Below are 27,313 nucleotides of genomic sequence, written 5' to 3'. Positions count from 1 at the left end.
TCAAGAATTTTCATTTCCTTCTCGTAATTCCGTTCCGGTCATTCCGAAATCTTTGGAGCTATTATAATTCATCAGCCGTAGTGCCACAATGTAGTATCGTCGTCATGGCTAACTCTCCTCATTGAAGCATGTCAAAACCACTCGTTAAATTGATAGTCCCAGGTCATAATGTTATAACTGCAGCCAGTCATTTGTTTCAAGTAGTTGTTGATCGACCACTGCTAAGTCCGTACAATGTTGTGTCGGCAAACTCGCCCACTTCCACATCTTTCGAGTGCAAGTACACTACAACGCCAAACCGATCGTGAATGATTCCCTGCCTCATCGCAGAACGGGCATCGACCTCGCTGCGATTATCAAAAATCAACTTTACCATCTCAAATGTTGCCAGTAGCAGCAACCTTCGACAACGTATCTTCCAAACAGCCTTCTGTGTGATTAAAATGAAGCCACTTTACCACGCTTAAGTGGTCTCTCATAGCAGCAGATGCCATCGTAGTTGCAGCCTTCGCTTCGGTTATAATGGAGCCACTTCACTACGTCCAAATGACCATAACTTGCAGCCCAGTCCATCGCAGCAGGCGTACAGCCTTCTGTTGTGTTGGCATGAAGCCATTTTAACACTTCGAGACAGCCGCCATAGGAAATAGCTAACTTTGTGCAGCCCTCATCCCGATGAGTGTGCAGCCACTTTAGTATTTCTAAATGACCTCCACGTGCAGCTCCACCCATGGCATTGGATGAACACCCTTCAGAACGAAACTCATGTAGCCATTCCACTACTTTTAGAAATCCATTTGCTACTGCCTTATCCATCGCTTGTGCTGTGCATCCTTCAGTACGATGGACATGGAGCCACTTGACGACTTCAAGATGGCCATTACCAGCATCGCCTTATGGCTACAACCTTCGTCGCGGTTGTCATGAAGCCACTTCACCATATCAAGATGGCCACCCTTCGCTGCACTATCCATTATCCAACAATCGCCTCATTCGCACTTCTTATCGTGAAGCCACTGCACGATATTTAGATGTCCACTTTCCACCGCTCTTCGCAGAGCTTCAACAGTCAAAGCAACTTGCGTCTCATAATGTAGCCATTTTACCGTATCCAGGTGTCCATTTGAAGCTGCAGCTAAAAAGCGTCGACCTACGTGGCTTTCCTAGCCCCTGAGAGTACGCATACTTCAAGAGCGACAATGCTCCACTCGCAGCAGCTCTATCCCATTCGACTCGACGTACTGCGAGGTCACAGTTCACAAGAATCCATCGCGCAGTCTCCCAATGTTCCTCTTTTTGGGCATCAAGTAAAGCATATTCAGCAGGAGCATGGCACTCATTGTATAGCCACCGAACTGCTGTTGTATTCCCCGTCTTTGCAGCAGATGGCATGAATGCGTCATAAGCCACTGCACAGTCTCATCATGGCTATAATCCAATGCTCCGCACATCTCGACACAGTTCCAGTAGGTCTGTTCGCGATGGTCTTCGAGCAGCAGCGTAAACTGCGGCACCCAATCGCTCACCCGGCAGATAAACTTCTATTAACCACCGAAGTGCCCGTTGATCTCCTTTTATTGCAAAAAACCATGAAGTTGCATTGAGCATTGTCAATGATGTGTCCTAATTGGTGACATAGCGTACAAGTTATTGTACAGAATGTCTTACCATACAAAATATGTTCTGGACCCAATCCTGCATAAGTCGATACATCACCTTTTACAGGAAAGATAAATCAATGGTGCCAGGAAACTCTCTGAAGACAGACTCATAAAATTCAATCACATCTCTTTTTTCTTCCTTCTACTCAAGCTCCTCCACCTTCCTCGCCTCACCTTCAATAGGTTATGAGCTCAACGCAAGCCTCCACCGCTGACGACCGCGAGTTTCCGCGCCTCAATGGCCGGAACTTCATCATCTGGAAGACCCGCGTCACTGCCGCCCTCGAAGGAAAGAACCTTCTCGGCTACGTCGAGCGTATCGACTACACCGGTGACTCCGACTACGAGTTCGACTCCGATGAAGAGCTCAACCCGGCACTGTCCGACATGAACGACATGTCCGCCGCGCTTGATGCTGCCGGTGCTCCCAAGGCCGACGAAATAGTGGGCTCCTCACCGAGCGAGTCCTCCTCTGATGCCAGCTCCGCAAGTTCGGATGCACCCACAGCCGGAGACGACGGCGATGTGGAAATGGGGCAGGAGAATCCCCCCGTTATCCAGTCATTCACTGCTCAGAAGCGGGATGAACTGAAGCGAGCAGAGAAGCTGAAGGCTAAAAGCCAGAGGCTGAGCTCGAAAAAGCTTCGACTCAACGAGGCAAAAGCAAAAGCTTTCCTTATCAAGACCATCGATGACCAACATGTTCTCATGGTCAAGGACAAGACTACTGCGTTTGAGATCTTCCAGACGATCTGTAGCAAGTACGAAGGTGCTGCCATCCACGGCGACCCGTATCATGTGCTATCATACCTGATGGCACTGAGGTATGAAGAAGGTTCAGACCTTACGGGGTTCATAATTGACATCGAATCTGCCATGAAGGTTGCCTCCGAAGCCACAAACAGTGTGCTCAGTGACGAACAGAAGTCACTCTACTTGTACCATGCGCTACCTGGAAAATGGAAGCAGCAACTATCGGTCTGGAAGGGTAGCAGGAAATTCATTCCCTACGAAGAGCTAAAGCGTCACATCGAGGCCAAGGTGCAGCATGAACTGGCGAAAAACCGCTACACGCTCAAACAAGGAACACCCGAATCGAGGGAAACCCGAAACGAGCAGGCCCTACAGGCTTTAGCACCTGAACCAACCTTGGTTCAAGCTCCCTATCAAGAGAGCAAGGCTCTCATCTCAACGATGAGCTGTACATACTGCCTGCGCACCAACCACGATACTGTCGACTGCTATGTTCTACAGCGCCACCTACAAAATGGTCAGGTAAAGGCAGGAACGGTGCTTCCCGCCAACTTTAAGCTGAAACCTTCGTCCAATCAAGCTCGACAGCATCCTTACAAGGACGGTTTCGGCGGCAAGTCACGAAACCAAAATCGGAATGACTACAAGAGCAAGCGGAACAGCAATCGAAACAGAAGCCAGAACGGCAACCAGAAGAATACATCTGGAAAATCCAAGAGTCACAATAAATTCCACGGTCGCCGCAAGGACACCGACACCGACAACGAGTATGGAATCATAGCCATCACCACTCTGGACCTCAGACAAGAAACAGAGGCTGTAAGTCTCACCGCCCAAGATGCGGAGCATGACCCAGTGTGGACTGTCGACTCAGGCTGCACTCGCCACGCTACGTCCAATCCGAAGTGGTTTGAGAAGCTGATCCCAAGTGCTGGCAAGTCAATCACTGTCGGCGGCAATCACCAGATTCCGATAAAAGGAACTGGTGATGTCAAGATGACAATCAAGGACACGAAGGGAAAGGAACGAGAAATATCCTTGGCCAACGTGCTATATGCGCCCCAGCTGAAGTTCAACCTACTCTCCGTGCGCCAAGCCGTCGAAGATGATTTCAAAATCAACTTCCCCAACGCCAAGAAGTGCGTTCTGTTCTTCGCTAGCCGAACCAAATTTGAAGCCAAAATTGGTGAAGGGACTCGACTCTACCAGTTTCAAGCGATCCCGGCAACCTCAAGTCAGGTAGCCCATGTGGCCACTTCAGGTAAGCCTGATAATGTGTTACTTTGGCATAAACGAATGGGTCATCCTAACTTTCGCATTATGCAGGATCTGGCTAAAGCCAACACTGTCATGGACATGGGCCTGAAGGACTTTGATTCCAAGAAAGACTACTTTTGCTCTTCCTGCACATACGCCAAGGCCCATCGTAACCCATTCAATAAACATACCGTTGAACGGGCAAAGTTCCCTCTTGAAAAAGTTCATTCTGATATGGCTGGTCCATTACCCGTCCCCACACTCTCGGGGTGTCAATATTTTCTGACCTTTATAGATGACTACTCACGGTACATGTTCATCTACATCATCAAGCGAAAGTCTGAGCTGTGCGAATGCTATGAAGATTTTCGCAAGAAAGCACAAAACGTTTTTCGCGCTGATGTAGGCGAACTCCAGTTCAATGAGAACATACACGATGAAGAAGTTAGACATCTTCAAAGCGACAATGCCCGAGAATATGAGAAACTTGGAAAAATGATTTTTCAGAAGTACAATACGCACGCACAATTTACAAATGCGTACACGCCCCAGCAAAATGGAGTTGCAGAGAGGCGCATGCGTACACTACTCGAGCGAACCAGGGCTTTCCTCATTGATGGTAACCTACCGCAGGTTCTTTGGGGAGAATGCGTCAAACACGTTGCTGACCTTCTGAACATTACTCCCAGCTCGGTAACCGATAAGGTCACCCCATACGAGAAATGGTTCAAGCGAAAACCATCCGCGCACTACATCAAAGTGTTTGGGTGTACTGCGTACGCTCACATCCCTGAGATACACCGCACAAAACTAGAACCACGTGCTAAGAAGTGCATGTACTTAGGACTCCCATCAAACAAAAAGGGATATAGACTCCTTGACACGAAAGAAAACCGTGTTATCTACAGCAGGGATGTTGTGTTTAGAGAAGACGAGTTCCCACACTTGGAATTCCTCAATACACCCGCAATCTCGGACCAAAATGGCCCCGCACCGACGCTATCACCGTCGCTACCAACACCACAATTGCTACCTCCAATAGCCTCACTACTAAAACGCAGCGTCAATGCGCTTGCCGCGGAAGTAGTAGTAAAGATGAAGAAAGTCAAACACAAAACGAACGCTCAGAACGAGAATGAACACTCGTGTCTACTTGATGATCCACTCGACATTAACGAACGAAAAGAGCACCTCACTCATATCTACGCTCTATTGGCTATCAGACACATATCTGAACCAAAGACGTTCCTAGAATCCCAGAAACTACCAGAAGCACAACACTGGGAGAAGGCAGCCATTTGTGAATACAAATCATTGATTGACAACAAAACGTGGGTCCTCACAAAACTACCGACAGGGAGAAGGGCCCTACAGTGTCGATGGGTATTCGTTGTAAAATACAATGGAGACGGCAGTATTGACCGCTATAAAGCTCGCCTGGTAATAAAAGTTTTTTTGCAAAAGTATGGCGTTGACTACGATGAGATATTCTCTCCAGTGATCCGCATGGAAGTGCTGCGACTTTTACTGACGATTGCAGCACTCCTTGACCTTGAGATCCATCAAATGGATGTTAAAACCGCTTTCCTGAACGGATACCTCGATGAGGAAATTTACATGCTGCAACCTGAAGGGTTTACTGTTCGTGGAAAAGAGCACTTAGTCTGCAAGCTTTTGAAGAGCCTATATGGTCTCAAGCAGGCACCTCGGATCTGGTATCTTACCCTGTGCTCTTTTCTTCTCACCATGAAATTCCACAAACTCATCAAAGACCAATGCGTTTTCATTGGAGTTGTGGATGGAGCTACATGCTACATTCTAGTCTATGTGGACGACCTCCTCATCATAGCCCCTACGCTTGATATCATTAACAACATAAAGAACGCTCTCAAGCAGCGCTTCAAAATGTCTGATCTCGGTGAAGCTCAATACATCTTAGGCTGGTCAATCGTGCGCAACCGTACGGACCGAACCATTTTCATCCACCAAGAGAAGTACGCTACCAAAGTCCTGGATCGCTTCTCTCATCTTGATGCACACCCGGTTGGTACACCCGCTGATCCCAGTGTGAAGCTGACGGAGGCCATGTGCCCCCAAACGCCAGAAGAAAAACATGAGATGAAAGCGATCCCGTACAGAGAGGCAGTTGGTAGCTTCATGTACTTAATGATGGGAACTAGACCTGATCTCGCATATTTTCTACGAGAAGTCAGTCAATTCCTGGTGAACCCAGGAAAACCTCACTGGAATGCCGTTAAGAGAGGATTGAAGTACTTAAACGGTACGCGCAATCTTGGCATCACCCTTGGTGGAAAGCAAAATCTAGAGCAGTATAAGTCAAAGCATTATCTCACTGCATACTCCGACGCAGACTACGCCAATTGCCCAGAGACACGACGATCTGTGGGAGGCTATATCGCATATATGTGTGGAAGCCCAATTTCATGGCAATCGAGAAAGCACCACACCGTAGTTCTGTCCACAACAGAGGCAGAATACATAGCCCTATGTCACTGCATGCAAGAAGTTATTTTCTTAAAGCTTCTTTTAGTAGAGCTTAAACACGAAAGCTCACATGCTATCACCCTATTTGAGGACAATCAAAGTTGTATTAAACTTTCCTACAACCCAGAACTGCATGGCAGAAGCAAGCACATTGACATTCGGTATCACTTTGTACAAGAAAAAGTAGAGCGAAAAGAATTTGAAATTATGTACTGCAACACCAAAGAAATGGTAGCAGACATTTTTACAAAAGCACTATCAAAACCCCTTTTTATAAATCTAAGAGGGTCACTATGTAAGACACTTATACAAAAATAAGAAAAAGAAAAAAAAGGAAAAGAAAAATACTAATCGATATGTAAAATTTATACAGCAACAAGTTTTGTTAAAAGTAAATACGTATTATTTAAATCTTAAAGATTAGCACGAGGAATGTCCTCAATTGAGTACACACCATCTACTGTCTCAAAGAAACTTGTCAAAAGCTCCTCCCGGTTAGGGAAGAAGTGATAGGTGTCGGAATCGATGAACACAAACTTGTTACCAACCCAGGCACGAGCGATACAATGCCATGTACCTGCTCGTTGCCCAGGCCGCCTACCTATAATCAGCAGAGCCGATTTTCGACTCCGCACGATGGAGGCAGGTCGCTTGGGTCTGCTCTTGAACCCCGACTTTGTGTTCAGATAAATCAGCTGTTTGCGCCGCTTCTGCAAGCCCTTCTGCAACGCATCCATAGTGTAGGCACCGTAGCGTGAATGTCCATGATCCACACTTGGGCTCACCTCTACCAACCGAGCCAAAATAGGCCGCAACATGGCTGGGGTGATAAAATCCCTAGTTTGAAGAGCGTTGCTGATCGATAAGAGACCGCACATTGAGTACCGGTCCGACAGCATCTCTTGATGTTGGCACAAAATTGATGTGCGAAGACTGACAGGCATCTGTGTATACAAAAGATAGTATATTAGTACTGTGCAAATCACATGAACCATAGCAGCAAAATATTGATTGCAGTAAATCAATATGACAAAACCCAAGGTTATTGAGACCAGTGGAGACGATTCGCTACCGAGTGAAACAAGTTCACTCAGAGCTAGCCCAGACTATAGCGTCAGGCGCGCATCGCACTAAGTCTCGCTCCCTTGAGGATTGCACTTGATCAACACCTTCAATACTTGCATGCAAATCAGAAGAAAACCGCACCTGTGCAAAAGTTGAAAGATCAGGAAATGAACACTTAATGCACTCAACGAGAACGATACGGAAGAGAAAGCAAGCGTATTTCACTGATACTTAAACTGCACGACGGTAAAGAACTTTGCGACCTTCGGAAAGGTATAGACATACTTTCTAGCAACTCACTACCGCAAGAAACAGTCGATTATCCTCGAAGTAGTAATTTAAGTCAAAGTCCTCAACGTCTTGAATGCAAATCAGCTGCACCATCTGGGATAAGAACTGCCCCCAACTTGGGACACAGAGAGGCTGTCAATGATGTGTCCTAATTGGTGACATAGCGTACAAGTTATTGTACAAAATGTCTTACCATACAAAATATGTTCTGGACCCAATCCTGCATAAGTCGATACATCACCTTTTACAGGAAAGATAAATCAATGGTGCCAGGAAACTCTCTGAAGACAGACTCATAAAATTCAATCACATCTCTTTTTTCTTCCTTCTACTCAAGCTCCTCCACCTTCCTCGCCTCACCTTCAATAGACATTGCCGACGCAAATCCTGTCGATCTCATCGATGGGACCGTTGGCCACGCTGAGGTTGCGAACATCGGTGGAATCCCCGCAGACGGAGTCGAAGCCACCGCACGTGCACCGTTAGCAGCGTTTACCCCACTATTCACCACTCCCCCATTTCCAGTTGACCCTAGAAACGTAAATCCATCGCCAGTATACCCATTCGTATTCAGAAGATGTAACAAGGTCTCCACTAGCCGTCATGGCAGCCGAACTGCCCGCAGCTGACGCCGCCCTACTTGACGTAGCCATTGTATACCCACGAAACTCAAAGATTGTACTCTGTAAAGCTTCAAAGCCTTGGGCTCATAACCTGGCACGTTGCGCAGGCAATCAGTAGGGCAAGGAGCAGCTTAGATGACGGAAAGCAACTAGAGAACGTCTTCCCACGGAGCACTTTGGGATTAAGGAGGAAACCTCGAAGGTGACAACCCCCTTTGCTAGCACTATACACTAACGGGCGTATACTTCCATCTGCAACTGTACAGTCCCAGCTGTATACACAGCTACAATAGGTATGCACAGTAACACGACCTTCGTCGCAATTTCGATACACTACTGTACTACTTTTTATTTAATCATTAAAATTTCAAAACCGGTATTTATACTTGTTGAAAATTGGTGCTAAGGAACAAACTTCTTGTTTTCAACCAATCAGATAGCATGCATCATGTTTTGTTCACTCATTTCTTGTCATGACGCCGGCGTCATGCAGCTGGGACCAATGCCGCCGCCTTGCTAGCGTACTAGCCGGTCTGCTGCTCATGGGGAGCGTGGGCTCGAATCATTCAATCTCGGTCTGGAATACACAGCTGCAGGCGTTGCCGGGTTTCTCCGAGGCGGGTATCTCTTTCGTTTGTTCTATGGCCTCTTTTGGTGCCTACTTCTCGGTGAGTCCCGGGTTCGTTTTCGACCACATCGGCGCCCATCGCAGCGTTTTATTGGGCGGATGTTTGCTTGCTGGTATCTACATTGGGCTCTACGCTGGAATGACGGCATTTCCGGCGGCCATGACGCCGCTGGGCGTGGGTATCGCCTTCGCAGTGCTCGGTCAAGCCACCAACTTCGGCGTGTTTGCGGCATTGGGGCCGAACGAAGATCTCTTTGGACCTGAAAATCGCGGCAAGGTAATGGCGTTGGAATTCGCAGCCTTCAGTGCCGGTGGTGCGCTGTTCGCTGAGCTTTACAAGCACTTTTTCGATGGAAATGTACCTCTGTACTTTCGCTTCATGGGGTGCTTGATGTTGACAGTGTTCTTGCTAGCATGGGTTACGCTATATCGACCTGCCAAAGACGATGCAACTCACACTATTGCGGCTGCTCCGCCCATTCACGCATTGGACGAATTCATGCCGCCAGAGACACCGGCTTTGAAGTCTTCATGTAGTGTTGACGTTGAAGAACATTGCCAGCTCTTCGCAGTGGCTCAACCTGACATCACCGGTCGCGATATTCTAACCGACTCGCGCTTCTGGTTGTTGTTTTCTACCGTATTCATATTGGTGGGATCTTCACTGTTTGTCATGGCAAACATTGCGTTTATTGTCGAGTCTCTTGGCGGTCCGATGGAGCAGGTCTCCACAATGGTAGCGCTCTTCTCTGTAGGCAACTGCTGCGGTCGTGTTGTTGCTGGTGTCATTTCCGACAGTGTGTTGCATCGTTTTCCTCGGATCTACTTTGTAAGTCTAGCGTCGGTCCTTGTGGGTGCCATCCACACACTTTTCCTGGTTATTCCGAGGGCGTATCTCGTCGTTCCCATTACGCTCTCAGGCATCGCTGACGGCGTCATGTTCGCCGCTTTTCCCGTGCTAACGCGCGAGACGTTCGGTGCGCGCCACTTCGGAAAGAACTTTGGCCTCATCAGCGTCGCAAATGCTGTAGGCTTTCCGTTGTTTTACAACCCCATAGGTTCATTCGTGTACAGTTTATCGGCCATGCCGGTGAATGGCGTCCAGAAGTGTCTTGGAGATGAGTGTTTCCAGCCTGTGTTCCTACTAGTGGTGGTATTGAGTGTGGTGTCGCTGGTAGCGAGTCTTAAATTTGCATCGCGTCAGCATTATGTTCGCTTATCGTAAAATACAGCAAAAGATACTGCAACTTAAGCTGGCTCGGCAATGTTCATTCTGCGGCAGAGGTACCTGTGTACCAATCCTACCATTTATCATTACCGGGTCTTGATGGCGTTGTCGCCGTTGCAGCTCCGCCGGTCGTGCAGCCTGCTTGCCGGCGTGTTGCTCATGCTCGGGGTGGGCTCGACCTACGCGCTATCAGCGTGGAATGCACAGCTGAAGACGCTTCTGCACTTCACACAAGCTGGGATCTCCACGGTCTCCGCTATGACCATGCTGGGCACGTACATGTCGTACATTCCTGGCGTCATCTTCGACCGACTGGGGCCGTACACGAGCGTTCTTTTAAGTGGGAGCGCCATGCTGGTTGTCCATCTCGCTATGTTTACTGCGCTGCAATTCGCACCGGAATGCGTTAGTCCACTGGGTATCGGCTGTGCCATGATGTTGTTCGGACTCCTCAGCTCCTTTTGCGTCTTCTCGTCTATCGTTCCCAATGAATCTTTGTTCGGAGATGCCAATCGTGGCAAGGTCATAGCAACGCTTACGTCGTCATACAGCTGTGGCGGTGCCTTCTTTGCGTTCGTCTTCCATGAGGGGTTCCACAGCACCGACGTACCGGGCTACTTCCTATTTGTCGGAAACTACCTACTAGCTGCTTGCGTGTTTGGTTGGTTTGTATTTGCCCGTCCACGGCATGAAGAAGAAAAGGACACGAAAAGGAGATCTGGAAGCATTGAGGTTGGTCTTGGGGCCACTAGCATGGAATCGAGTGGAGACGTGAATGGGTCTGCAGACAGCCAGACACCTGACGACATCACGGGCGTGACGTTGCTAACAGATATGCGGTTCTGGATGCTCTTCATTCCAGTGATGATCGTCATCGGCGCCGGCTTGCTCGTCATGTCCAACGTGTCGTTCATCGTGGAAGCTTTGGGTGGTCCTCTACATCAAGTCCCCTTCATGGTGGCACTGTTCTCCATCGTGAATACACTCGGTCGCCTTGTAACGGGAGCAGTCTCGGATCATCTGTTGGCGAAGTATCCACGTGCATATTTTGCTGCACTCTCGGTGGTTCTCACGGCTGTCACGCAGGTGGTTTTCCTGTCCGTGTCACCGACGTGGCTCGTACTGCCTGTGGCAATGGCTGGGTTCTCAGAGGGCGTCATGTTCGGCACCTTTCCGGTAGTCGTTCGCGAGGAGTTTGGTTTGCAGCACTTTGGCAAAAACTTTGGCCTCATTAGTATCGCTAATTGTGTCGGGTACCCGCTCTTCTTCAGCCCGCTGGCGTCGTACGTATACCAGCACTCGACAGCAACACGTACTGTTGATGGTGTCGAGAAGTGTTTCGGTACACAATGTTTTGCACCCGTTTTCGTCGTGGCCATCGCACTGTCCGTGGTGGCATTCGTTTGCTGTGTGCAACTCGCTCGATTGCAGCGACGCCGCAAGTTTTTTAGCTACCAACAGATTCGGCCGTAGCTGATAACTGTAAGCGAGGTGAAGCCCGCAGTAAATTATTGTATAGCTTTTGCAGACTGTGCGGTGCCTTCATTTTTCTCGTCTGAATACGGTAAGCACAGTCGGATGTATAAGCAGAAAGAAGCGCATTTTTCGAGGAGCACCACGCGAGTACAGTACACCGTACTCTGCAAGAACACAGCAAGCCCGTGTACGATATTTATCGCTGTTGCTCACAAGCAAACAAAAGCTCATTGAGCGACGATTACATTGATGAGCGCTGCTGACCATCCACGGTGCAATCAGGACCCATGAGCAAATCTGTCGGATCTTGAGATTCGTTTTGGCTTCAACCTTGCACCGTTACCGCGAGTCCGGTACACCAAAAACGCTCCTACATCACTGCAAGCACGTGTCACCAGCGACAAACCGCAGCATGAATGCCGCATTGCACTGGGCACTGCCCAGTGGTATCTATATGCACGGAAGTTAATTGCACGTGGGTGCTATTAATAGAAGTATCTCAAGATAATGAAAAGATTCTGACCAATAGCAAGCTTCTATTAAAAAGGTTTTAGCCAATGCGAGACAGGCACCGCCACTTATAGAGACATTCGAGCGGTGCATTGTTCAGTTCGCAATCCGCCAGTGATCAAATACCAGTCGGTATGAGCTCGGACGTGTTGACGCAGCAGACATCGGCCACGCAGCGCAAGTGCTCAGCATCTACTGCCACCGCCGCGTCCACCGTAGCGCAGGCGTGTCGCCAGGCCGTGGCAGAGCTCGAGAATTGGTCGCTCTGGGCCTATCGGGACGCGACGGGCGAGGAGTGGGATGCGCAGCCAGCTTGCTTCATCACTGACTACCTGCTGGCCGTGCAGTGCTTCGCCTTCGCCGTGTACATTGGACTTTTCGCTGCCACAGATAAGGGCGATCTGGCCTGGTATATCATGTACTTCATGGCGCTAGGCATCTCGGCGGCGCTTGGTGGCCTACTCCACCATGTTGCGTTCGAGGCCATGCGCGACATCGCGCACAAGCAAGAGAAGCATCTGGTGATGACAGCGCGTGTCTTCGGTGTCAACCTGAGTCGTGCTAATGTGGACAAGATGATCGAAGCTCTGTGGCGCGTTGTGCTGGCCTGTTCCACCCTCACCAACTTTGCGCTGCTGTCTCTGGCCGCGAGTCGACACCTGCCAGAGGCCTGGGCTTACTCTATCATTGTACTGGCTGCCGTGTTGTACGTGGTGTTGGCTGTCTGGGCCAGTGTCAGCATGCACGCGGTGTTCCTCTTCGCCGGCTTCATCCCCGTGATGCTCTTTGGCCCCATCGCTTGCTTCATGACGTGGAACTGGGAGTGGAGCCACACGAGTAACGAACTGCTCGTGTACGGCGTTAAGCTTCTGGGTGGCCTTATCCAGGGCCTCGTATGGGCTCCCAGCAAGGACAAATTCAACCACAACGCGCTCTCGCATGTGTTCCTCAGCATGGCGGCGACACTCATGCTCATTCACTTCAAGTTCTGACTGGATGAGCATAGCGACAAGTGCGCAACGTGCCAAAACTTGGTTTTATATAGGCACGTGCTCACAGTCAGCTCGTAATTATGAAAGTAGGGACAGAGGGGCAGAGTGGAGCAGAGGAAATTCTTTTAAGTGGTCAATTTGACGAGTTTTGGTGACGTATTGCCGATCTATTGTTTCAAAATGGTGCTACTTCAAGTAGCTGTTACGGTGAAAGTGCCCATTTACGACCCTATATTTAGAATGTGAATGAGTTGCCACAGTTGCCAAACAGGATTCTTAAAGTTGCCTTCACAGTGGTGATGCTGTTGTTTGGTGGGAATCTCTCGGGCGGGAAGAGAACTAGCGCAGCAGTAACTAAGGCTACCGGTCCTCCAGCTACGAAACATGGGTCCACCCTAGATGGAGACAGTCAGACTGATGTATTGACACCACATACGGATGCATTGCATCGTCTTACCAACCATGAATTACGGCTTCTGGAAGAGTTAGAGCGTACACGCTCCAAGTTACAAGCCGAGTGGAGGCTTAAAGTGGCTTGTCTACAGCGACAACACCCGGATGCAGTATCGACCGCTTTGAACAATGCTCGCGACGGAGTTATCCCCAGTGTCGAAGAACTCGAACAGCGCTTTCAGCTAGCAATGGGCACAACAAGCACGAAATTTCAGCAACGAATGGAGTTGCAACAAGCTATGCATTCCAAGACGCTGAAACTCTCTCCAAATCAACGATCCAAGGCGTTTTTGCGACACAAAAAGGCTCATGCAGCACCAGGTCCAACGTCATCGATATCTCCAAACGCTCGAACAGCGCTGGATATGCTGCCAGTGTTGACATCGACAGGAGAAACGCCATTTGAAGTTGGATTGGATGCTCAAATGGTACCAGGACAACGGCAACAATACGTTCTTCCAGTTTTCCGACTACCTTCCGTAAATGTGGCAAGTACAGCAAGTGCAATGGCAGCTAAAGAGATACAAGTAATCAAACAAGACGTCGATCGGAAACAAGCAAGTGAGACGCTGGGAATGTCACTGGAGGAAATCGAAGCCCTCGAAGCCGAGCTCAACGGACAAAGCGGCAGTGCCGTACCTCGCCAGCCGACTCAATCATCTCTTGAAGAACGGAGACTCCCTGGTCTAGCACGAAGCAATAAAAAACGTCAACAGTTGCGTGTAAACAAACGAAAGCGTGTTGGTCGCTCAACGCAAAACACAGCAACACGTGATGCAGCAGATAATGGTGCATTACGCAAAGAATTGGAGTCTGCGCTACACAACGTGCAGCATCTCACGCGGTTAGTGAAAGACGACATTTGCTGGGCACAGAAGATCTGTCCTGCATCGGAGCTACGTACGACGCTCTACTTTAAACGTTGGGGGCGAGACAAAGTGGAGAATATATTCCGTCGATTACTGTACAACCTCCAAGGTCTGGCCTTGGAGCGCTGGAAACAAGCTGTCGCGTGTGAGAAGCAGCAGGAAAAGCTTCAAGCGTATTTACTGTACAAAGGGAGTAAGAAACTCGATGCGTTCATAGTGAATAATTCGCAACGCAAAATGCGTCAAGCGTGGACGAAGTGGTGGTCCGATGTAGCTCACGAGAAGGCTCTGGAGCGCTCGGCACTTGAGTTGCAAGCCATTCAAGTCATTCAACGCTCGTACCGCGTCTATCGTGGTCGTATGTTTGCTTCTCTTATGAGGAGACAGAAGATCATTGCAAAGCAGACAAGTGCGGCGATTGAGATGCAGCGGATGTTCCGTAAAGGTATCGCACGGAAGTTCTTAAAACTCAAGCGAATCGACAAACATCGTCAAGCCATGGCAACGCGTATCCAAGCTCTGGCACGAGGGTATATCGACCGAAACCGAGTCCAACAGATGCGCGATCAGTGGAAGAAAAACGTCGTTGCTAGTCGTCTTCAGGCCATGTATCGAGGACGCAAGGCTCGTCGTGAACTTGCAATGCTTCGAAGCACCCAGCATCTAACCAAGGCAGCGGTGATCATTCAACGCAGATACCGAGGTCGTCTCGGACGTGCTGCGTTCATTCGACGGCGTCTAGATCGAATGCGCGACGTTGCTGCAACGAGGATCCAGACCATGGGTCGAGGATGGCGTGCTCGTAAGAAAGTAGCTATTTTGCGTGAGGAAGAACGCAAACGACAAGCCATTCGTCGAGCTGCAGCGATCAATATTCAACGAGTATATCGAGGACACCGGTGCGTACTTAGTCTCTTGTGAAAGGTAGAGCCTGAACTGACATCATGACTCTGTGTTCTAGTGCTCGTCTATCGACGGAGCTTAAGTTGATGGCGTTGCGTGAGAGAAATCGCATGTATGCTCAAGCCGCTACCAAAATCCAGAAGATGGTGCGCAGGCGTCAAGCTGTTAAACGTGTGGAGCGGCGTCGCGAGGAGCGAGTAGTAAGGCTCATGCTCCAGGCCCAAATATGGATAGAATACTGGAACGATGACGCTGCCAAGTGGTTTTACTACAACCAAGAGGTAGGCACTACTGTAATGTACGAGGAATGACGTGCATTTGTGTACTCATATCTCATGAATTCATAGACTGGTGAGGCTCTGTGGGCGCCTCCTGCGACGGGATACACAAAGGCAGATGGCGAACTGGTGCTGCAGGACGGCAAGGTTATTGATCCATCCGAAGCCGACGTCGAAAGTATCTTGGCAACTCGGAAGGCACCTACGTTGACTAATGGTGCAACTGGAGAGATCGTGGGCTCTAAGGATCATCAGGAAGAAGAGGAAGACACCGATGACGAGGACAAACTATGCGTCGAATGTGAGGAAGAAGGTGCCAGGCGACAGTGTGCTCAGTGCGAGGACGTCTTCTGCGATGCTTGCTACGAAAAGTTGCATCACTCGGCCAAACGTGAAAGCCACACGTGGAAAGCTATTGGCTCTCTGCGCTGTATCGAGTGTGAGAAAATGCGTGCAACGCGGTGGTGCGCGGTCTGTGAAGATCCGTACTGTTTGGGCTGCTTTACTATTATCCACTCGAAGGGAAATAAGGTCAACCACCAGTGGACCGACATGGCGACGTTCAAGAAGACACGAAAGCAGCAAATGACTCGAGAAGAGGAGAGCGCGCAGACTTATGACGAGTATGTCCAGTCGAGCGAGTACCAATACGTCACGGAGTACGCAGAGGCAGAAGCGGCTCGAGAGGCTCAAGAAGCTCAAGCTTATGCTCAAGCATACAGCCAGGAGATCGCCGTACCGACTGCAACTGCGGACTATAATGGCTGGATGACGCTGGTGGATGAGACCTCGGGTCAATCTTACTACTACAACGTCCACACAGGGGAATCTCAGTGGGCACAATGAACAAAATGCGACGGGAACTCCGTTAGGCCCTCGGCATATTATCGTTTTGTAAACTTGTTCCTATCTTGCGCAAGTTCCTGTAGGGAGAAATCAGCGAGCACAAAAAATGTTGACACTCGGATGGAAATTGGGGATGAAGACTGAGATGACGATGATATGGGGTGTCTGTAGGTGATCTTAGTGCGACGATCGATCTCAATGATTGAACCAAGTCCGAACGATTCACAGCCATGTTCACTAACGAAAATGAAATTAGCGCTGCTGATACGACAATGTTAAATTGTTGTATCAGCTGCCAGCAGAGCAAATTCACAAGTCTGTGGATGCGATAATCAAGCCGGAATGAATTGTTTCAGGTGACTGGCGAACATAGAGACCCTTGCAAGGAGGTAAACTTATATTACGTTTTAAAACTTCTTTGCAGCTCGACGACTGTACTTCGTAGTTCCACCAGACAAGGTCACTATACCCATTCTCCCTTTCAATAGCTTGGCATTAAATGTCAAGCTATTGGAAGGGAGAATATGTAGATCCAAACGGCAAGAAATATTGCACCTGACTCAAGCACGGTCCGTCATGAAAATGTTGGCCCGAACTCTGTCCCTGCTCAGACATGCTTCGAGTGGTTTTCGTGATGGTGATACCAAGGTTTCTCCGTCTTGGCTTGCAAGATATCGAACCATTTATATTTGTTAAAAGATACATTATTGATCTAAAGTTTGTAAAAAAAAATATCATCCAAAAATGCTCATCTTTTTAAAAGTTGAGCTGAAAGTATGCGTGGCCGCGGATGACACGAACAGATTCGAAACTTTCGACTTGAATTCACCCACATGGATCGTTGATAAAAAGAGTGCGTGGTGCCCAATAAGTATATTGCGCAGGTTGCTGTGAAAGGATAAATAAGAGCTGAGACTTGCTGTGCGCTCTCTCATGCTTAATTAGACACTTGAAGACGCTACACTTCGACGTCGAAGCGCATTCGGTTGCTTCGTGTTCCGTAGGCACGAGTGTCGAGACGCATCCTTCTTAGCTCGGTCGGGTCAATAGTCCGCACAAACAGAGCACCCGTAGACAGACGCGTCTGACCGGGAGGTGTGTCGTTCGGGCCATACACTTGCTTCCAAGCGCCCCCGTTCCTAGCCCGATTTGAGCCAAATACGTCCGATGACGTCGTCGACAAGAAGGTATAATCCATACTTCTGTACGAGTCAACTTCGTCCCAATGTGTGGACAAGAACACATCATCGGCTTCGGAGCCGAAGCTGTATTCCGTAGAGACTGGCGACTCGAGCATGCCGATAGAATAGTCGTCTGTGTGCGAACTTTGACTGTAGTCGCTGGCTGGGTGGCTATCAGTCAGCCCACGCCCTCGAGCTGGCGTATAGATAAGCATCGGCACCGCTGGTCGCGTATGTCTGCTGCTGAGAGGAGCGACACTGTACGAGCTGGCTTCAGCCCAGGAAGGTTTGAGCTCGTGCTGATTGGCCTCCTCAATCTTGCGGTGAAGAGCGTTGTCGCCCAGCACAGGAACGACCGACCCGCTCGAGTCAATTTCCACGTGGTCACTATGTCCTGCCTCCGGAACGGCAAACGTCGTGCGTTTCATGCAAAAGCGCGAGTTTTCAGGCGGTTGATGGACATTACATTCACTCTGACCAGGGTCGGACCTGCCACGCCGTAGCACAACCAGAAGAATAACGAGACCCACAAGGACGATTAATCCGACTGTAACGATGATGATGGAAGTGCTGGGAAAGCTGCTGTCCGAGCTATCGTCCGAGATCGAAGGCTGCATGGTCAAGTCTTCTTGTTCCTGGTGCTTCTCGACTGGGGCCACGGTAACGTCAACATCGATGCTGCTACCGTCAAGTGAGTCTAGCCGTCGGAAGACGCGGTGACCATAGCCATCGACGACATCTATTGCCTCCATTAACCCGCACAACAATGTTGCAACTAGCAGCAGCAAAGCTCGATTCTGTCGTAAGTCACGACGTGACATCCTTGCCTCGTCGACTCGAGATTGAGAAATAGGGCTGCATGGCATGAACAATCTAGCGTAGCTCCTGCCACACCCCACACTTGTCACCAGATTTCTATGCTGTTCCGCGGATCCATCGCCGTCGATAGTGGGCTCCTCTCGCCATCCGCATCTTCGGGTCTCTGCCAAAAAAACGAGTTGAGTTGAAGCAAAACTTGGTACCCTGTACCCATTTCAAACAGAGACCATCACTCCTTCAATTGTTCTCGATTCCGCACTGAGAAGAAAAAGCTCGCCGTGATGGCATCATCGGCGGCTCGCGTCGGCTCGGAGTTGCCTCCGTTCGACTCGGAAGATGCTTTTGCTGTGGCATTACGAATCGACAGCTCCTCGTTGCGCTCTGGTGAAGCCCCAGACATCTTCGTGTCGCTGTACGACGACCCACGAGTGCACGTAGATGTAGCTGAGGACTTGACGTTGTTGCTGGGCTTCGAGCGCAAGATCTACAGTGTAGGTGTGCAGGAGGATATGGAGAATAATGGCCAAACGACAGCCTCGCTCTGTGTCATCGTAGATGCTGATAGTATTCACTTGGAGGAGGACGAGCAGGTTGCAGACGTCAAGTGGCTTGACCGCGAGCGCTTTTGCGCCGGCTACACGTCGGGCATCGTGCGCATTTTCAACCGCGTGGGGAAGCTTCTATTCGAGCAGAAGCTGCACGGCGCAACAGTACACAAACTGGACGTGAATCGCAACGCAGCCACGATAACGGCTCCACGCCGAGCTAGCGTCTTGCTATCAAGCGAGCCAGACATGGAAGGAGAGCTCTGGGTACTATACACAGACTCTACCGTGGCTATCATCCAAATTTCAGAGATTTTAGCCAAACTAAACTCCGTATTCGGGCCGGCACAAGCCAGTAAGTTCCGGAAATACTCGCTACGAGAACAGAAAGATATCGTTGCTGCTATCCCATGTGGGCCCGTGCGACCCACGATTTTCCAGTCGCATTCGCGTCTTGGCGTGTATACAATCATAAGCGCAGGCTCTGCGCCTTTCCTCGCGTTTTATCAGGCTGGAAATGACCAGAATTCCATCATCCACTTGGCTCATATCGCTACAGCCATTGCATCGAGAGCCGCTGGAGCTGTCTGGAACTTTGCAACTAGTTGGGGGTGGAGACGAGACGCAGGAGAGGGTGCAACTGGAGAGGCAGGACACACCGAGTACACTCAGCTTGGCTCAGGTGCAATTGATGCCGCAGCAGAGCATGTACCAGCACCAATAGGCACTACGCGATCGATCTATGAAGATGAGCGACGACGCTGCAGAGTTCTCGTATTGAGTCCGACAGGCAGGTTGGCAGCTGTATCAGACACGCTAGGACGGATTCTACTGGTAGATACTGCACGTATGCTCGTGATTCGCATGTGGAAGGGTTATCGGAATGCGCAGGTGGGCTGGATGCAAGGATCGGACGGTGCTCGTCGACCCCCTGGACTCTACTTGGTCATCTACTCTGCCCAACGTGGCATTGTGGAGGTATGGCGTGCACGGTATGGCCCCAGGGTTTTCAGTTTTGCGGTGGGCAACTGTGCTAAACTCTTCACGCAGTTTGACCCTGTGACTAGAAGAACAAAGTGTGTCGTCTTGTGTGCAACGAGCGACCATGTGTCGGAACTGATTGAGCTGAAGCCAGGACTGCCCAACGCGTCGATTTTGATGAAATATTTTACGCAAAACAAGCTCCAAGAAGAGAATTTCCTCCTGCATCAGGTGATTGGCGGTCTTCAAGCGTTCGTGAAGAAAAAACGTGTCGATGCTACGCATACACTGGAGCAGGACTCGCTGGAGCCTTTGCTAGAGGATATCGGCAGTCTGTCGTCGTCAACAACGATCCAGACACTGCTCGACGTTCTCCTTAATGCAGACATGGCGTTGCTGAACGCAAGTTTCTTGCTTAAAGCGCTGGAAAAGCTACAGCTGGTACGTCAGCGTTTGCTATACTTCGAATTAACAATCTCTTTGTCCTCTAACTCGTGTGTTTACAGGCGTTGAAAAGCGGAATGTCTTCTAGGACACCGACTGGGGTAGAACTATCGCTCCAGTGGAAACTTCTTTGGCAGCATCGCCTTGTGTCTTCATTTATAGGGTTCCAGGCCGTAGTGTACTTTGCTGTGCAGTATTTACCCTCTGTCTTTGTTGGATTTATGCTGATTATGTTCCACTGCGTGCAGGAATTTGAGCGAGGCAAACATGCGCTAGTATCGATGATCCAGACCTCAACAAGAGACATTATTTCGCGAGCGAGTACAAAAAAACACGAGTCTGGCCCACCACCGCGTGTGTTACCGTGGTTAGAGTTGTTTCGTAGGGCTGGTCTCGCTCTGGATGACGAATTGTGTAGCCGCACGCGAACAGCGATGGATAGTGCCAGCCAGCTCACGGCCTGGGAGTTTATGGAGTTTTTCTCCATGCCGTTCAATGACCCTGACTTGCCTCGGCGACGCGATATTCTGTCGCTCTTTGAAGTTGCGGAGACCAAGGAAGAGTTCCTGCGTGACACTTTCCGCGTGTTGAAGACCTCGATCTTTCGCAAGTTTTCGACTACTGCTCAGAGGGACTGCTTGCTTACGTTTATTCTCGCTCCAGTGCTATCGAGTGTCTTCGCCGTTCAGGTACGAATGGGTTTTCTTATGTTTTCGGTCTCTACTTTGTGTATAATCTTTTTTTTTACTTTAGGAGTTGCAACAACTTCATTCAGCCATTTTCTTGACGGAAGACATGCTCACCAGACTATTTATTGAGTGGTACTTCTCACTACCTCTTGGCGGTATACTCGCTCTTCCTCCACCTTCCATGTCGTCGTCGCTTCAGCGCTGGCTACAGCCGTATTTTGTCATCTCTGACGTTGAGACTGGGATTCAAGAAGAAGGCGAAGACAATGCGAAAACTTCATTTGTGTCGACAGAATCCTATCTCCGACGCTTACGTGGCTGCCCCTCGTCGCTGGTGGCGATATTTAACTCGTGCTGGAAGACCCCGAAGCTGTTTCACGGATTTGTGTTGAGCGAGCACTGTGGATGGGGTGAGAAACAATCGGCGAAGCATGCTGAAGAAGACACATTCGGAAAGTATAGCAGTGTTGGTAGTGGAGCACGCTGGGTGATTCTACAGGACTGCATTGCCAAAACGGTGCACCTGTCGTTGCGTCTTGGAAAAGTCGGTCGCTTATCTGTGGACGCGGTGGAACACGTGGATGATATCATGCGGAGTATTGCTGTCATGCAGATCAATGATGGCCATGAGCCTGGCGAAGATGATGCTGCTGTACAACTGCCCAAAGACCATGTCGAGGTAAGTGTGGGTGATGACGGTACGGACGGTTGGGTTGCGACGATGGAGAATTGTCGAAAGGCTGCACAAATGAAGGATTGGGCTGCCGTACTTGGCGCATATCCTCAATTTGCGAACAAGGATGCGCTGTGCTGCTTCCGAGTAGGAATCCTGTGTGCAGCTTGGAACGCGGAGCGATCGGACATGCGACAGCTGGAGGACGCGCTGCTGGAACTGGATTGTGTGGTGTCGCTACAAGTGAAAGCGGCCATGGCGGCGTACATTTGGGAGCGATACATCCGTGTGCATGTAGTGACACTGATCACGTTTTGGGAGGAGAGTGCAGCTGGTCGGAAGCCGCAACGGGGTCTTCAGCCACAAGTCGCTCGCCGCTTCTTCTGCATTATCCGAAACCTGCTTGTCATGTTGTTTAATGCAGTGAAAGCGGTAGCAGCGGTTCGAGTCGTGGCAACTGAGTATGAGGCTGAAAGCGACTATGACGATGAAACTAGCGATGCAGATGTCGAATCGGATGATGATGACGAGAGTATGTCTCGAATCGCCGTGTTTAAGATGGAAAGCTTGACTCAGTCAATCAAATGGCGTTGTCGCGTGAAAGATCTCCACTTGGTGTATCGACAAAGGTGGCCCCCTGCACACGATATGTCCACTCTCATGCAAGCACTACAAGGCTTCAAGCTTGACATGGTCTCTGTTGCACAGATCGCTGATCACATCAGTTTGGTTATGCTGCTCGATTCGTTTGCTGCAACGTCAGTGACGCCGATCTCGATTGTGAAGTTGTTCTCCAACAGTGGCCGATATTTGTGCCGACCCGACAGTTTTCTGACGACTCAACAACTTGCTCAGCCGAGCGAAGTGGAGACGACGTCTGTTACTCGAGACCGTACCAGATTTCTGAAGGAGCTTCTTCGACATGACGAAACGTTGGGCTTTGCGCTTGCTGAAGCATTTGGCCTCCCGTTGGAGGTAATTCGAGAAGAGTACGTCGTGTTCTTGTATCAATCTGGACGGGACGAACGGGCCGATCTAGCGATTGAGAAGATGCAGAGACCAGAGCAATTGGTGCTTAAGCTTGGGGCTATTGCACGAGCTAGACTATCGCTTATTTTGAGGCGGATGAAGACCGAAGCGGAATTTGCTGCGGTGATGAGTATGCTGCCTGCTGACACGTTTTCTTGGGTCATCAGCGATACTAAAGCACCTCTTGTGGCTGACCCACTAGTCGAAAAGCTCGATCTTACGCCTTCGCTTACTTCTACGCACTATTTGCTGCTCAAGTGTTTGGCCATGATCTCACCCACGGGTGAGGAGTTTGAGAAGGTATCTGCCATGTCTGTATTGGTAAAGGACGTCATTAGTCAAGTAAAGCTGCATCATAGAGCTACTGGATGCAACTGAAGTTTATTGAGCTACGGCGATAGCACGCGACAGCTGAAGCGATACATCAAGAAACAAAGTTACAGTGAAATTAAGCATTTGGAGTGAGATCTGCGAGAACTGCTTTGGAGTGACTCTGTTTGTTTGAGCCCTTTAATTTATTAAGATTGACAGTGAACTATAAAGCGCCTCAATGTGGAATTATCCCATTTTGGCTTACTTTACTTTGTTGGAAATGCTAGGTAAAGATTATCTGTCGTCCCAGATCTTTTAAGGGCCATCAATCCTTTAGGCTCAGGAAAAAGAAAATGGAAGAGAACTTAAAATAAACTTAAACACTAAAAAAAACGTCGAATGACGGGTGTAATGTGTTGAGCACTTAATTTCAATCTAACCGCAGGAAATATATCGGTAAGTATGCAATCCTCGCTTTTGATGTGGTACACCATAAAAATGGGACACGTGCTTCTTCGCCATAGTCTATCGCGCACTATTTAGTCGACGCCATGGTGCACAGCAGCAAGTACGACCTGCTTATTAAGCTCCTGCTGATTGGAGACAGCGGTGCGTTACAGCGCAGTGCGCGACATCCTCCTCCTCTTGCCCAAGTCTTTTAACATCCTTTCTCTTTTTGTGCTGCTGTTTAGGCGTGGGGAAGAGTTGCGTTCTTCTGCGTTACTCTGACGATTCGTTCACGACATCTTTCATCACCACTATCGGGTGCGGGATAAATTGTATTTCATGTTTCATACTATACGCAGCGTGTATATAAACTAATATTGTGCCTTGGACGCCAATAACAGAATCGACTTTAAGGTTAAGACCATTGATGTGGACGGCAAGCGGATAAAGCTGCAGATCTGGGATACCGCCGGCCAGGAGCGCTTCCGAACCATCACCACCGGTATATGCGGCTATAAGCTGAAACGTTTTTTTAGCATCGGTATTAAACTGTGATGTTTCTAATGACACTAGCTTATTATCGCGGCGCGATGGGGATCCTAATGGTATACGACGTGACAGACGACCACTCCTTCCAGAGTACGCTCGCTGCTAACAGTCCATTCCCAGCTATTGATACAAGCTTGTGTTTTCTTTTCTAATTCTTAATTTCTGTACAGACATTCGCAACTGGATGACACAAATTCGACAAAACGCATCGTCTAACGTCAACAAGATTCTGATTGGCAACAAATGTGATGTGGATCCGTCCGAAAGAGTGCGTTGACGAAGTCCTTTTCAACTTGTTTTTCATAGTTGACTAAACGTCACGATGGCTGGTCTCAGGCGGTGACAACGAAGCAAGGTCAGGATTTGGCAGACGAGTTCGGCATCAAGTTCTTCGAGACGAGCGCCAAGAGCAACGAGAACATCGACGAGGCCTTCCGCTCGATTGCAGTGGACATCCAGAAGCGGCTGGCAGAAAGCGAGCACGATAGATTAGACGTGGCCAACGGCAGCAAGTTCCGAGTGGACGAGTCGCAGGACCAGACCAAAGACGGCTGCTGCGCGTGATTGCCGCCTTGTAGTTCGTTGTCGTAGCGTCCAGAGTCGTGTCCACGTCTTTACAGCACGACGCAGCCTTGCCCTGGATGCGATAAGCTTATCATACACATTTCTCCTTCGTAATCAGGATAATGTAGCCATTTTATCAATTTTTAGAAATTCTTAAATAAGATAATGTAGCCATTTGAGATAATAATTCAGTGGCTGGTGGAGATTGGATTATTTTACCTGTAACGATGGCGGAGCAGCGCGAGGACGGCGACGGCGAGACGTGGGACGACTGGGTGGACGACGGATCCGCCAGCTTTGACTGCGTGTTCTGCGCCAGCAAATTTCCTGCCGAGGAGTCGCTGCACGCGCATCTGCAGGAGACGCACGACTTCTCGTTGCGCCACGAGATCTCGACACGGAAGCTGGACACGTATGGCACCATCCAGCTAGTCAACTATCTGCGCTGGAACACGCTGGACGGAGTGTCAGCTGACCAAATCAAGCAGACGCTGGCTGCGGAGGGCAACGCCGCGTTCCAGAAGGACGAGTTCCTAAAACCCGTGGTGGCCGACGACCCGCTGCTCTACTGTCTCGACTGCGATAGCAGTGACGACGAGGATGAGAGCAATGTAGAGGAGGAACAGAAGAATGAAAATCCTGGAGATGACGTCGCAGCTCTGATTGAGAAGCTACAGCTAGAGAACCAAGAGCTTAAGCAGCAGATGACCAAATACTCCAAACTCGTCCGGGACTTTGTAGTCGATGGAGAGAGCTCCGCTCCGGTGGAGGACGCTGCTGATAACGACACGTACTACTTTGATTCGTACTCGCAGGTGGGTATCCACCGCGAGATGATCACGGACAGAGTGCGCACTGATGGCTACCGTAACGCCATCATCAACAACCCGCAGGTGTTTAAGGACAAGGTGGTGCTCGATGTGGGCTGCGGTACAGGCATTCTGAGTATGTTTGCAGCCCAGGCTGGCGCTGCTAAAGTAATCGGCATCGACCGCAGCGAGATGGGAGACGTGGCTCGTGAGATCGTGGCTGCTAATGGGTTCAGCGACGTCATCACTATTCTACGCGGCAAAGTGGAGGAGATCGAGCTGCCAGTGGACACGGTGGACATCATTGTGTCCGAGTGGATGGGGTACTGTCTACTGTATGAATCCATGCTGGACACGGTTCTATTCGCACGTGACAAGTGGCTAGCTGAAGGGGGACACTTGTTCCCGGACAAGTGTTCCATGTTCATTCAAGGTATGGAGGACTCGACAAAGCGCTTTGACTTCTGGAACGACGTCTACGGCTTCAATATGAAGCCAATCCAGTCCAAGATTTCCATCCGTGACGCCTTCGTGGAGGATGTTGGTCCGGATGATATCATTTCGAGCCGTGAGCTGCTGCAGAAGATCGACATTGACCTTGTTAAGTACGACGAGCTCGACTTCCACTCGACCTTTACGTTGTCGATCACGAGAGATGCGACCATGCACGGCTTCGTGTCCAGCTTCGACATTGGCTTCGAGCGTGACTGTCCTCGCCCCGAGTACTTCACTACTGGAGCTGAGGGCACGCCGACACACTGGCACCAGGTTTTCTTCCACGTCCCGCACCCTTTCTCGGTTAAGCAAGGAGATGTTGTAGAAGGCAAGTGGTGGGTGCGACGGAACGCGGAGAACCCGCGCTTCCTTGACGTTGAGATCCAGTGGAAAGAAACACCCAAAGGCGAGTTCCTCGTCCAACGTTACCGCATTCACTAGAAGTTTAGAGAATAGGAACGCTACAGTCATTTGAATTTGAGTTTCTTTTTCACATTTATGATATATTTCCAGCGAATATCACACAGAGGATTGACGATTTCTCGCACCATTTCGCTCGTTTCTCATGTGTCGAATGGGTACGAGGTCAACACGTCGATCCTGTGACCTTTCCGTTGAGTAGGGTTGAAATGGGCGTGTTTGAAATCGCTCGCAGTGTTTAACATCTTCTCCATGCGCTTCTTTCGCTTCTAGTCGTGTTTCCGATAGCTGAGGCCCTCCAACGACTTCATCAGAATTAAATGAGCGACACTCTCGTCTGCCAGGGAACCCGAAAAAATAATATGCGTAAAAATTAATCCTAATTTTTTAATTTAATTATTAATTTATGGCTGTCCACAACGGGAACAACCCCAATTTTGAGTAAGGTCTAGTCAAGTTACAGCGTGGGGGTGCGCTGAACGTCGCGGAAAAATTAGCCTGCGCTGAATTTAGGTCGCCTGATCTCGAACGGTCGTCTTCAAGAGCCGCCGAGAGCGTTCTATTGTGAGAGCGGCGTACAAGAAACGCAATTGCGCTGCGTCGACGTCGCGTACATCCCGCCAACGTCTAACGAGTGTGAGCGCTTCTTCTCTCTCGCTAAGCTGGTGCTGTCTGATCTACGGAAGCGAATGTCTCCAGCCAGGCTCGAGATGATAATGTTTCTGAACTACAATCGTGACTTGCGAAGTTTTGCAAATAATTGAATTATTAATTTTCTCAGTTCACATCGATGTATTAATTAAAGTATTGCATTTTCGGGTTCCCGACGTCTGGCATAGCGTCCAGGTGCTCGAAATAATAAATGTAGTGAAAATCCAATACAATATTTTCCAATTTAAATAGCTTATTTTCCTAAATCTAAAACTCCTACAAATGCGTAGTTTACCGGTTTTAACCGGTACGGTCTATCTAACTATTTACAGTGCACCTTTTTACGATGTCGTCCAGCGCCACCATT

General features: G+C 49.4%; 9 protein-coding genes across 9 annotated transcripts; 7 read left to right on the top strand and 2 right to left on the bottom strand.

Annotated features, from left to right (window-relative positions):
• Positions 1–321: 321 nt before the first annotated feature.
• On the bottom strand, positions 322–974 carry PITG_17144 (uncharacterized protein; the record flags this gene model as incomplete). Its single annotated transcript, XM_002896993.1, has 4 exons — positions 322–343; positions 409–474; positions 533–866; positions 908–974. The coding sequence occupies 4 exons, from the start codon at positions 972–974 to the stop codon at positions 322–324; spliced, it is 489 nt and encodes a 162-aa protein (XP_002897039.1).
• Positions 975–8,628: 7,654 nt separating this feature from the next.
• Positions 8,629–10,008, top strand: PITG_17142 (Major Facilitator Superfamily (MFS); the record flags this gene model as incomplete). Its single annotated transcript, XM_002896992.1, has 1 exon — positions 8,629–10,008. The coding sequence occupies one exon, from the start codon at positions 8,629–8,631 to the stop codon at positions 10,006–10,008; it is 1,380 nt and encodes a 459-aa protein (XP_002897038.1).
• Positions 10,009–10,110: 102 nt separating this feature from the next.
• Positions 10,111–11,484, top strand: PITG_17141 (Major Facilitator Superfamily (MFS); the record flags this gene model as incomplete). Its single annotated transcript, XM_002896991.1, has 2 exons — positions 10,111–10,676; positions 10,725–11,484. The coding sequence occupies 2 exons, from the start codon at positions 10,111–10,113 to the stop codon at positions 11,482–11,484; spliced, it is 1,326 nt and encodes a 441-aa protein (XP_002897037.1).
• A 623-nt stretch (positions 11,485–12,107) lies between these two features.
• PITG_17140 (uncharacterized protein) lies at positions 12,108–13,150 on the top strand (the record flags this gene model as incomplete). Its single annotated transcript, XM_002896990.1, has 1 exon — positions 12,108–13,150. The coding sequence occupies one exon, from the start codon at positions 12,132–12,134 to the stop codon at positions 12,987–12,989; it is 858 nt and encodes a 285-aa protein (XP_002897036.1).
• Positions 13,151–13,288: 138 nt separating this feature from the next.
• PITG_17139 (uncharacterized protein) lies at positions 13,289–16,338 on the top strand (the record flags this gene model as incomplete). The annotated part of the gene is made up of 5 exons (XM_002896989.1): positions 13,289–13,339; positions 13,403–14,072; positions 14,223–15,210; positions 15,273–15,495; positions 15,562–16,338. 5 exons carry the CDS (start codon positions 13,289–13,291, stop codon positions 16,336–16,338), a joined length of 2,709 nt encoding a protein of 902 aa, XP_002897035.1.
• A 958-nt stretch (positions 16,339–17,296) lies between these two features.
• On the bottom strand, positions 17,297–18,136 carry PITG_17138 (uncharacterized protein; the record flags this gene model as incomplete). The annotated part of the gene is made up of 1 exon (XM_002896988.1): positions 17,297–18,136. The coding sequence occupies one exon, from the start codon at positions 18,134–18,136 to the stop codon at positions 17,297–17,299; it is 840 nt and encodes a 279-aa protein (XP_002897034.1).
• Positions 18,137–18,619: 483 nt separating this feature from the next.
• On the top strand, positions 18,620–23,170 carry PITG_17137 (uncharacterized protein; the record flags this gene model as incomplete). Its single annotated transcript, XM_002896987.1, has 4 exons — positions 18,620–20,305; positions 20,371–20,481; positions 20,557–20,997; positions 21,062–23,170. 4 exons carry the CDS (start codon positions 18,620–18,622, stop codon positions 23,075–23,077), a joined length of 4,254 nt encoding a protein of 1,417 aa, XP_002897033.1.
• A 392-nt stretch (positions 23,171–23,562) lies between these two features.
• Positions 23,563–24,571, top strand: PITG_17136 (Rab8 family GTPase, putative; the record flags this gene model as incomplete). Its single annotated transcript, XM_002896986.1, has 6 exons — positions 23,563–23,620; positions 23,704–23,776; positions 23,860–23,960; positions 24,032–24,097; positions 24,178–24,275; positions 24,344–24,571. 6 exons carry the CDS (start codon positions 23,563–23,565, stop codon positions 24,569–24,571), a joined length of 624 nt encoding a protein of 207 aa, XP_002897032.1.
• A 201-nt stretch (positions 24,572–24,772) lies between these two features.
• On the top strand, positions 24,773–26,316 carry PITG_17135 (arginine n-methyltransferase, putative; the record flags this gene model as incomplete). Its single annotated transcript, XM_002896985.1, has 1 exon — positions 24,773–26,316. The coding sequence occupies one exon, from the start codon at positions 24,799–24,801 to the stop codon at positions 26,314–26,316; it is 1,518 nt and encodes a 505-aa protein (XP_002897031.1).
• Positions 26,317–27,313: the final 997 nt, after the last annotated feature.

This window comes from Phytophthora infestans, genomic scaffold (assembly GCF_000142945.1).
Source record: "Phytophthora infestans T30-4 supercont1.50 genomic scaffold, whole genome shotgun sequence".
NCBI classification, from domain to species: Eukaryota; Oomycota; class Peronosporomycetes; order Peronosporales; family Peronosporaceae; genus Phytophthora; species Phytophthora infestans.
This window is presented reverse-complemented; position numbering and strand designations above follow the sequence as displayed.